Genomic DNA, 12,063 nt, shown 5'->3' with positions numbered 1-12,063 from the left:
CAGAATACAGACGAGATGAACATGACGGGGGCTACACCGAACTTACAGCGCTAGGAATAGAGTCAGGGTCAAGCTTCTTCTGTGGAGGGCCAGCCATTTGTGCTGCGGCCCCAGCTGGAAAAGAGCCAGGAAACCCTGGCTGAGCTCCTGCCATCTGCCCTCCGTATGAACCTGCCAAAAATCATACAAAATAAGACTCAGTTTCCCACTCTAGCATTAGACCACAGACATAAAGGGTTTATGTGCAAGGCTACAAAAGCTTCCATTTTAGAAGCACACACAAACATACATCAATCTCTAATAGCCTTTTAATTCACTAGATTGTAAAGTGGTAAGAATTAATTTTAGGTAAAAAAAACAGTATTTGTACAGTATATTCTCTCCATGAATGCCCATTACCCAGCCAAGGCTGATACCCTTTGAACTACCCAATACCCAACTGAGAGATACACTAAAAGAACTCCAGACCTTTTAGAGGTACAATGTATAATTTCAATTATATCATTCCTCCAGAAACCATAGTGCCTGATAATGTATTTGTCTGATCCTCGTTTTAGGAAAACAAATTTTACAGTAACTATTATCAGAACTCTTAAATGCTCATGTCCTGTTAAAACATAGTTTGCAGCAAGCGTAATGTAAGCTAAAAACATTATAATCTAAAAATGTGCAGTCAAAAGTTTGAGTACACCTCCTTGAAACCAGTTTTTTTTTAATTATCTGTGCTTTAAGCTGTATAGACTTGTCTATAAACACTTAATGTGTAGAATGAACATGTTTGCTCTTCTTTTGGATTCCAGAGTAAAAGCATCATTTGTAAGACTGACCATATTATAAACAATATTTGAAATGTCTTACTTATGTATTTCACATATTTTGAAGATTGAATATTGAATTTTGAAGAAATCCCCTTGATTTAAATTTGACTATTAATTATATATCCTGTCATTATCATTAGTACCTTCTCCAAATTCTTATCTCCCATTAGAAGGTTTACATTTTTGTTACCTGAATATAATACTCTGTACCTGTCTCTGTACACTTTGCAGAGCCTTTGTGAATAATATACTGTAGTTTTCTTAGTTAAGAAGACTATAGAGTGATGCCAGCATGAGCACAGTACAAAAAATGCAACAACAAAATCTAAATTCTCTAAATTAATTATATCACACAGTGGCCTGTATCACTTTAATAGCTATGCAAATTAAATATGCAGACTTTAGAAGCCACAGATATGGTGAGATAAGGATCACCATGAGCATCAGGCCATTTAAGGGCCACTTTTATAGGTCGCAGATGAAGTTGGGTTGCAGAACATCTTGGAATAACATTTAACTAAAGATGACAGACGAAGATCAGCAAAACTACAGATTCAAAGACAAAACCTAAACTTTGTTCATTGCCCAGATTGTTGAGAGAACTGCCATAATGAAGAATGAAAGTGAGTTCTATGGAGTTGCCTCTACCAAAGTGAGTAACTTCTCTGTAATGGAGTATTGGAGAGGGTCACTACTGTCAGCGTTACAGAAGGACTGTGACATGGGTAATGAAAAGGTAGCAAGACCTCCAGCAGTTAACCACTGTAAAACCGCCGATATGTAATGGCTAGAAATGGAAACGCAGTCATCATCAATATCAGCTACTGTATCACCGCTGGACAGGCAAGTGGAAAGCGAGATTCATGTAAAACAGCTCATTGGTGTGCTCGGCGGTCTGGATGTTAGAGCTGTCACCTCTTGCAAGGGCAAAGCCAGAGATACGTTTTACATGTTTCTCTGCATGTTCTTTCTTTCAAGGACGTTTCTCTGGCAGAGTGCAGAATATGTCACAACCTAAGAAGAGACAACCTCAGTTTGTTCAATGGGTGAGGCAGAGCTAATATCATCAAACAGACAAAAAAACGTACTTCACAAATGTACTTGAGCAACACTAATTTTCTGCTTTATTTAAACAGCCGGGGAGACAAATTTAATATGTCCATTCAGACACAATCTTTGCTTCAGCACTTAATCAGGAAGACATAAAAGGCAAAAACATATCAAAATACAGAAATGTCACTTACTTCTTCACCTACAGCAGTAATGTCACTGAATTAATCTGATCATATTAAGGTTAGTCTCTGAAACAAAATATTTTTTGTAAATACAACTCTAAGCCAATACCTTGCTGTGGGGGAAAACCATGGGGTCCTGACTGTGCAGTGGGAGGCTGAAATCCAACATTTCCTGGATGAGGTCCTGAGAAAGGGACTGTCGTTCCCATTGGAGAAACCGAAGACATGGCACCCATAGGATGGGCTCCAGGTGTTAAAGATGATGATGCAATTGGAGGGGCCTGTGAACCTGGTGGCAATGGAGGATGTGACATAGTCTGTGGCAGAGAAGTCTGAAAACCCTGCTGTGCAGCTGGGCTAGGAGGGGGTTGAGAACCTTGCATTGGGCCATGTCCTACAACAAAAAAGAAACTCAAAATTAACGGCAGTGGTAAAGAGTTTTCTTGAGAAGGATAGGTATCACAACACTCCAGACTTTATACTGGAGGGATGCATGCCTGATCACATTTTTTCCTTTTCATTTGCTGTTTTCTTTATCTCCTTCTTGCATGTTATTTGTATATGTAGTATTTACCAGACTATAAACATGCAAAAATGTTTAACAATTTTAACATTATAGCAAATTAGAATAAGGTTAATGCAGATATACTGTACAGTGGGTTTCTGAGTGGGTCTCTTAGTGAGACAGATGGAGGATTCGTTTACTACCAGCTTGATAAATGTTACATATGAGAGGAGAAACAGCTATAACCATTTGGTTCTGTAGCTTACAACTAGCTTACAGATGCTAGTATCCTACACAGTACATCCATTCCACAAAAGGGTTCCAAGAAATTAGATTCATTAGCTGGACAAGCTAGCTCCCAAGAAACAAGTATCTCCACTTAGGTTGGACTTCAGTCTTGTTTGCTTTTCTTTTCACTTTCTCAATCAATACTGAATCACAATCTGTTGGGATAATCTCAATTGAAATAATACTGTAAGAAACTATAAAGTCATGACGTAAAATTACAAGCAGGAAACTAAAACTATTTTGCTACTGAAATATGTTCACTCTGCATTTAGAGAATGAACGCCGAACTATTTTTGGAGAAATTTGGAAAAAAGCGATAGAACCATTTACTGCTCAGGGCTTCAAGTGATCATTTGATTTTACCATATCCACTTATTTGCATTGAATTCATCTGGCTGGTCAGCTGCTGTGCGGGTGCTGGAATGGGGGAGTTTTGATAGGGGGCTTGAGGAGGTTGTCCATATGGTGAAAGGGAAGGAGCAGAAACAGCTGGAGATGGAGGAAACCTAGAAGACATGTAAAAAAAGGAATCAAGAGGATGATAGAAGTTGGATTTTCACATTCCAGAAAGTAAAACCTAGCCTTATCTTGATAAGTTCACAAGTTCATGGAGAGTAGATGATGTGAAGCTGGATTGTTTATGTTTGTTAACTCTAATGGCATGCCCTTGAATACCACATTTTATGCCATACATATTATATGTTTTGGTTTTTAAGACCACAGTACATCATATAATAAAGTTAGATGATGTTGCAAGACTTGGATATGACCCCCCTAAATGCTTGGGCAAAACCTATGTTTATGAATCCAAAATCCCGACACATTCAACAAGACTTTGACACTTCTCAAAGTTTGTTTTAAAAATATTTCTCTTTAAAGATGTAAGGTAAAAGGAACACACTAACGTTCAGCACTTATAACAGATGAACTAAACATCACTTAAATACAACTTTTTTGCCTTGGTTAAATCACTCTTAAAGAAGAAATTCTAATTGCATTAAAGACCATGTTCGATTTGGACAGCAGTTAAAGACATGCAGTTAAATGTCATATTTACCTCTGGGAGTGAGCTCCATTTTGTAGATTGTTAGGGCTAAACTGGTTTGGGCCTGGTGGAGAAGGCATACCAGAAGCTGCAGGACCTAATGGCTTGAGTGCTCCTAAAAAGTAATTTTATTTATCACAAATCAGAAATGTATATGGACGTCAAATGGAACAACATTCGGATAATTCGTATAGAGATGTGAAAAGACATTTTTAAACAAAAGCCATATGTACTAAAAAAAAGTTCAAAGCTTTGTGCTCTGATTAAAAAATGTGCTGCTCTTTTTTTTTTTTACATCCAAAGTTTCCCAAAAGTATGCTTAATTCAGGAAAGGAAAAACTTATTTCTCTTCCCCTTGCCTTGTTAGATCATGAAGAAATTCTAAATAAACATGCTTAATTGAAATATGTCCAAAAGAAATAATAATATTAATGAAGGAACTGAAAGTTCAAGCTACAGCAAAAAAGACAGGAAAAAGCATTCCATTCAAGGAATCGGATACGACACCTCTTGCTTTTCAAAGCTTTTATTTCTAAGAGCAAGGGCGGTCAAACTACCTGCTACAGCTACCCTGTCAACTTTCAAAATACTGTATCAATATTAACAATAGCTACTAGTACAGTAATAGTACAGTAAATTCTTAGTATCTTGTATATTTTTTATAACTATGAAAAATAAAAAGTCTAAAGCCTACAGAAGGAAAATTCAAGTTGCCCATGTCAAGGTTTGCTGTTTACCCAAGTACCCAAGTGACATCACTCTCGAGTGCTATGAGCTGAACTGTAACCCCCAAAGAAGTGGGTGTTTCATAGGCAAGTGGGAGACCTTGCTACAGTATGTACTGTATAAGTCTCAATAAGCACTCTCTGAGCTTTAAACATTTACAGATTTGTTACTTAAAAAAACCAAGCTCCATAAGAGAGAGGCATGGTGGCACAGTTACTGGCATTGCTGTCTTGTAGTGTTGGGGCCCTGGGCTCAACTCTGGACCTGGGGGGCTATCTGCGTGGAGTTTGTGTGTTCTCCCTGTGGGTTTCCTTCAGGAGCTTCAATTTCCTCCCACAGTTCAAAGACATACTAAAAGGTCAGTTGGCTTCTGAGAAAATTAGCCCCAATTCGAGTATTTGTGTGTCTGTTTGTACCCCGCGTTGGACTGGAATCCCATGCTGTGTGTATTCCCCCTTGCGCCCGTTGCTTGCCAAGAAAGGCTCCGGGTTCCCCTGAATTGGGTGAAGGCGTGACAAAATGGGTGGATGGTGCTCCATAAGATAATAAGGCAGTAATACTGTACATGTTAAAATGGTAACTTCATAATAATTCCTTATACCTATATAGCGCTTTTCTTTACACTCTACTCAAAGCACTTTACAGGTAATGGGGACTCCCCTCCATCACCACCAACGTGCAGCTCCACCTGGATGATACGACAGCAGCCATAGTGCACCAGAACGCTCACTACACAACAGCTATCGGAGGGGAGGAATGAGGAATCCAATTCATGGATAGGGACTATTAAGAGGCTACGACTGGTAAATGAGAAATTTGTCCAGAACACCGAGCCAACACCCCTACTCTTTTTGAGAAACTCTCTGGGATTGTTAGCGACCACAGAGAGTCAGGACCTCGGTTTTACGTCTTATCTGAAGGACGGCGCCTTTTTACAGAAGAGCATCCCTGTCACTATACTGGGGTATTAGGACCAACACAGACCGCAGGGTGAGCGCCCCCTACAGGTCCCACTAACACCTCTTCCAGCAGCAATCTTAGTTTTTCCCAGGAGGAGGATGAAAATTTTGCGCCATTTTTTTAGGCAAGGAATAAAATTAAAAAGATCACAATATAATCCCCTTGGGAATTTGAGACTCCCTTTTCCGTACCTGGTTGTGATGGAGAGAATGACTGAGGTGGTCCCCCATAGTGTCCATATAGGGTCTGAGAAGGTGCAGATCCAAACCCAGAGGGATATCCTGCAATGCCAGGCTGGGCCTGAGAGTACGGTGGTGTTGCAACATAGCCAGGTTGACTCATTTTTCTTTGTTTTCAGGTCCTTCTCATTCCACTGCTCTCAGCACAATCTGTTGATGGAAGAGGAAGGGATATTTACTCTTTATTGCTATCACATTCAAATGTATACAGCAACTTTGTGCAAAGTGAGAATTAATGCAAGAGTCAGTTAGGCAACCACAGTTACTAGCAAAAATAGGTCATAGCAGGGACAGTACTTGTTGCATACTTCAGCCTGCTGAGTAGTTATTTCCTTTTGTGGAACATAAGCAGGTACTGTAGATATTGTTTATCTTGTAAACTGGAATATGTTACAGGTGTGTCTAAGAAACCTTTGACACTCTATTGTGAAATAATAAGAATCTGTTGCATTCGCAAAAAGAAAAGATATTCGCATTGTTCTGACTCCCACAAATCATGGTTTGGCCTGGCAACTGATGAGTTTCAAGAGAATCTGTGCCGAATGGCAAGGGTCACTTACTTCCTCAAAGCATGTTGGCACCTTGGTTGGCTTTTTAATTTAATGTAATATTTAGTCATTTAAATTTAGAAATTCCCCATACTTAACTGGAGATCTGCCATATAGAGGCCAGCTGATGGCTACTGTATTTCGTTTGTTGAACAAAAAATGAAAAACAAACATCTGTAGAAGAAAGTCTGAAAGCTATTGGTCTAACGAATTAACAAATGGATATCCTTTGTGATTTGAAAATAAACTGAGGAAGATGACAGAGGAATAAAATTTCAAAGAACGTGTTAATAAAGAGGACAGTCAACACACCGACAAATGGGAAAATGTTGGTGAGCAATTCTAAATATGCTCTTAAGGAGTATATCACAGGAATACACAAAAAATCTTGCAATGCCTAAAAAGACAAATCAATATTGTAGTGTAACATTCCAAGGTCTTAACCAGCATAGAAGTACTTTACTGGTTTTGATTTGTTCTGCAGAGCAACATTTTCAATGTTTGTTGCTTGTATTGAGTCTCATGTACTGTACAGTACCCGGTTCACATTGCAGTACATGTTGTTGTTTACAATACTGTATATTTATTATCTTTAGAATGGAGTGGCACAGTTGCACAGTGGGCAGCATTGCTGCCTCACAGCACAGTACTATCTGTGCGGAGTTTGTATATTCTCCCTGTGTTCATGTGGGTTTCCTCTGGGTGCTCCAGTCCAGTCCAGGGACAATTTTACAGCAGCCAATTAACCTACCAGTATATCTTTGGATCTTTGGATACACTGGTAAGTTAATTAGCTTCTGTAACATTGGCCCTGGGGTAATGTAAGTGTTTGTGTCCTTCAATATCCTGGATTCCTGTCCAAAGTGTATTCTGCCTTGCACCCAATGCTTCCCAGTATAGGCTCTGGGCCACCATGTGCCTGAATTGGATAAGACGTTTTTGAAAGTGATGTGATCTTTAAAATTCTGCATTGACTCCATTGTCCACTTCCCATTTCTATGTATACTGTGTAAGACATTGAAAAGCTACATTTTCTTACATCTCTCATTATACTGCCTCTTACAAGCATATGGTCCACATGATCTAAAATGTTAGGCCTACTAGAAAAAAAAATCTAATGCGTACCATTTTTAAAAAAGGTTCACACTGTTTACATTCACCCACTAACACCAGCACAATAAAACAACTTCCTGAAATAAAAATACTTTGTTATTTTGTAAGGGGGGGTCCCGCTGACAGGTTTATCATATCCCCTTCACAGTATTTTAAGTTGTTGGGGTGGGAAGAGCATCCCAGCTTTTTTGCTTCCCTTCCAGAAGGTATTCTTGCAACTTCTTCCATCCCCTAACTTTTTTGATCCCTGAATAATGGGACAAGTTCTGGATGCCCAGAAGAGGCCTTAACTAAGGGACTCTCCTGGCAAAAAAAGGGACATACACTATGGTTATCTTGTTAAAGCAATACAATGAACTTATAATTATTACTATTACAAATAGTAAATAATTCAGCATTCTGATTCTAAATCTTCAAATATTTATACCCCCATTGCACCCTGACACCCTAAGAACATAAAGCTTATAAAGGAGAGGAGGCCATTCAGCCCCCCTGACAGATTTGGTATGATATCTTAAGACCTCATCCATCTATTGTCTTGAAAGAATCCAGGGTGCCAATTTCAACAACATGGCTGGGTAGCTTGTTCACTATTCCCCCAAACTCTTTGGGTAAAGAAGTGCTTCCTGTTCTCCATTTAAAATGCACTTCCACATAGTTTCAAATTATGGCTTCTGGGTTGTATTTCACTGTTCATTTTGAAGAAATTCTGATGAGTTGGCTTTATCAATGCCTTTAGTCATTTTTGGTCAACACTAAAAATGTAGGTTTCATTCAGTCTGTCAGTTTTAAACATTCCATCAAGCCCAAGAATGTCTTAAGTTATTCTTCTCTAGATAGACTCCAGAGCAGCCAAATCTTTTCTATAATATGGTGACAAAACTTTAACTTAATATTCTAAATAAGGACTTACTAGTGTGTTATATAATTTTAACAAGAATGATAGTATTTGAGAACTTTGCAAATTCTACTTGGGGGTACAGTACCTCAATGCACTCTCTAAGATACCGGACATTTTTCTTATTCTTAAACATCAGAAGTTAAACTCAAACAAACTCAAACTCAACAAAGAAAACAATCAGTATATAAATTTTAATAATGAAAAAGAGAGGTCAGTGATAATATTTCAAGCCTTTGAGGTTAATCCAAGCAAACAAATTTCTGTTCTTGCAAGTCTTCTTTAATGCCAGTAAACACACCTTATAGAACCTTAACATTAACCTACAATGGATAGCTTACAGTGCTGTACTACTGTATAGGCCAGGGCTATCCTATACATTTTGACCTGTTAGGCCTATCCATTAAATATGATATAGCACTGCATTAGTGTGTTTTGTTTCTGCATACTTTAAATTGCATTTTGACACATTCATATTTCCACAGAATCAACGGGGTTTCAATGCAACATCCTCAAAATGTACACCACTACTGAACCACTTAGGGAGGGAACCTCTGATTACTCCACTTCGACAAGTTTCTTTTTAAAGACAAAATAACGTCAGAAGCACACAATTCAGCAGACGCCTAAAACCAATGTTAACAACGGGACATGTAACAAGTTAAAAAGGAAACATAAGGAAAACCGTTCTGCAATTTATCAGCTCAATTTTACTACACATCACACATACTGTACAATAGCAGCAAAGTCATTTATATTATTCACACTATACTAACAGTATGAAGTACATTCAAATTGTGCAAAGGACTATTTGACTTTTAGATCTTTATAGAAGCCCTCTTAACATATAACTGTATGTTTACATTTCACCTGTTTTGCATAATGTAGTGAAACAAAATCAATACAAAGTTCCAACGGTCAGCAGACAGCACAGATTCAGCCTGGTTTACATGCATCACAACAGTGTAGACAGCAGCCCTTGATATGTACTGTAGATCAACATTAGCTCTCTTATTAAAGGATTGTATTGGTGGAACTGACAAATATGCATTTAAGAAAAATGTTGTCACTTCCAAAATTTAAAGTCAATTTAAGAAAAAATAAATATTTAATTAAACCTTATTTTTTCAGACATCTTGGAATGAAACCACGTTAGCCTTTATTTTATCCAAGACATTCATCTTGTCACAACCTTATAGCAGTTACTGTCCTGGGGTCTCCTAAGAATCAATCATGGTGTAAACAGGAGATATAAGATACAAATAAGAATACAAATCACAGCTTTTTTTAGTTTTTACCTTAGAAATCAGAGTCTGCCACTTCATCGATTTTAACATTTTGAAAGTGAAAAAGAACTAAATTCTAAACAATGGTGAGCATCTACATCAATAATAACATCAAAATCTATGATAAAGACATTTGGTGGTACTGCATTATAAAATACAAACTTAATATAAACTTTATAAAAAGTACTGTAGGTCTGTAGTCATTTTACACAAGTTACTTAGGTTTTATACACAGTATACTCCTGTAATAATTTACTCTGTTAAAAAAGTTTTTTGACAGCAAGATGCAGTAGCTAAAAGACCACAGTACTCAAACCACAAGTCACACTGTATCTGTCACTTTCACCTTAACTTACACTTTGTGCCACAGACTACAGTAGCTTCATGAACCATAGGCCTTTACTGCATAAATTAGAAAGCATCTTAAGATTGTGCATTTAGATAATACTGCCATAAAGCAGCATAGATTAATCACTCATTATTTTTGTATTATAAAAAGAGATTCAATACAATAAAAAGACAGAGTAAATGTTAACTCTGATCTCTTGATACAACGTGAAATTGTTGCATCCTTACCTTTAAGCCTGACAGGTATTTAAGAAAATAAGACAGATACCTAGCTCTGAATCCACAGAAGACTGTTGGCATGACCAAGGCCTCAGCAGTCTTTTTACAGTGATCTCTATCTTTAAATATTATTTTTCTGACACTTCAGTTAAACGACTCGCACCTACTGTACATGAAACGATAAGTTAGCAGCCTGTCTAACACGAGAGACAAAAATACCATCACCCAGGGGTTAGGGCTGCTGTCTTCTCCTCTACCGACACTTGCCACGTCAAACACCAAACATCAAAGCAAAGATGATATTACGCCGACAACAGTAAAAGATGCAACATGAAAACAAACCTCCACGATCAATAAGCTTTACAGTAAAAGTCGTGGATAAACAAATACCCAGACGCTGACTTTAACTGCACTGTTGGTACTGCTGGCATCGCATGAAAACACGCCTATTAAAAATAAAGTTGTAAAATCCGTTCATGCCTTTTCTTCCTCGCAGTGTCATATATACAAGTGCATCAAGTCAAACAGCACGGTGAGCGACGAAATACTGTCTTATTTACCTGTGTGCCAGTATGGATAAGCCAGACGCGTCTGAGTGTGTAATTGAAACCGAAGTGCCACGTCGAACTCCAACACCGCACCGGCTCCCAATGTCCACGGTGCAGCTCGCTGGCAGGACTGCGCAGGCGCGGAGTAGTGGGAATTCCTCTTACACGTCAGCGTTCACCATTCAGGCAGGCGAGCTGTAGCGGGCAGCTAGGTGTGATGCAGTACGGAAGATTCGCCTTCTTCTTCGGCGCCTCTGCAATGATGTACTACGCACACAAATGTATACACGGCAGCCGACGCGAATGTTATACCGCCTATTATTATTTTGTCATGAAATATACCTTAACCAATGAGTTTACAGGGAAGTTGCATTCTTACAGTATGTGACAAACAGGAGACTACTTTGAGGAATCACCATCAGCTGCTAATGCTAAACGCGTTTGCTCTTCGTCTCTTTCAGAGATAAAAATTAGAATTAGGCATTACTTTTTTACTCGTGTACAGTACAAATGTATAGCTTGGCGTGTTATTCAGTAAAAGAGAAGTGCGCTGATGCCATCTTATGTATTTTGTGATTTTTTTTTTACTGAATTGATGATGTAGAGAGGTTATATAATTCTGAACGTCCATCATTTTGACAAAATCTTTGCTGCGTAGTTTAAAACTGTCCCCTGTGTAATTATGTGTATTGTAAATTGCTCGTACGCTGCGTAAACTAATAAAATGGCAAACTAATAAAATGACGTGTGCAACACTCACAGATTACAAAATAATTAAAAATTAAAAGACGCATATTTAACCAACCGAGAGGAAAGCTATTTTTTATTCTGTATACCAATGTTCCCCTTTGCTTTATGTTAATCTACAGTATTTACCTATAGAGTTGTACTGTACGTACTGTACCTGTACAGCACTGTATATCCTGCAAACAAAAGTGAGATTCGCTCAGTTTCGTCTAAGTGTATACAGTACTAATACAAATCAGATACAAGATTGGTGGATTAATACCCTTATTCATTTCTTGCTTTTTTTAATTGTATAACGTTACCATGCCCAAAGGGGTTGGGCAGCCAGTTGACCTTGGACCCCTAGTGTTTTTTTTCTCCTTATTTAGGAGTTTTTGGTTCCTCTGCGTTGCCTTCTGGTCTTTTCTGTTCTGTATTCACAACATGTACAGTATGGTCACTTGCTTTGTTAAACGTCTAGGGGCAACCTTGTTGTGAAAGGCGCTATATAAAAATACATTGAATTTAATTGAAAAACAAAAATATTTACAGTACATTTCT

The 12,063-nt window shown here is 38.1% G+C and overlaps 1 protein-coding gene across 1 annotated transcript in view; it reads right to left on the bottom strand.

Moving 5' to 3' along the window:
• Window positions 1-10,880, bottom strand: part of sec24d (SEC24 homolog D, COPII coat complex component) — a 42,259-nt gene extending 31,379 nt beyond the window's left edge. The window contains exons 1-6 of the mRNA XM_088922305.1: window positions 10,789-10,880; window positions 5,769-5,966; window positions 3,904-4,006; window positions 3,210-3,352; window positions 2,163-2,447; window positions 47-171 (exon numbers count right to left, since the gene is read on the bottom strand). Coding sequence (XP_088778431.1) covers window positions 47-171; window positions 2,163-2,447; window positions 3,210-3,352; window positions 3,904-4,006; window positions 5,769-5,919 — 807 coding nt within the window. The 5' untranslated portion in view covers window positions 5,920-5,966; window positions 10,789-10,880. The remainder of the gene's footprint in view (window positions 1-46; window positions 172-2,162; window positions 2,448-3,209; window positions 3,353-3,903; window positions 4,007-5,768; window positions 5,967-10,788) is intronic.
• Window positions 10,881-12,063: the final 1,183 nt, after the last annotated feature.

This window comes from Atractosteus spatula, chromosome 1 (genome assembly GCF_055471065.1).
Source record: "Atractosteus spatula isolate fAtrSpa1 chromosome 1, fAtrSpa1.hap1, whole genome shotgun sequence".
Lineage (NCBI taxonomy): Eukaryota > Metazoa > Chordata > Actinopteri > Semionotiformes > Lepisosteidae > Atractosteus > Atractosteus spatula.
This window is presented reverse-complemented; position numbering and strand designations above follow the sequence as displayed.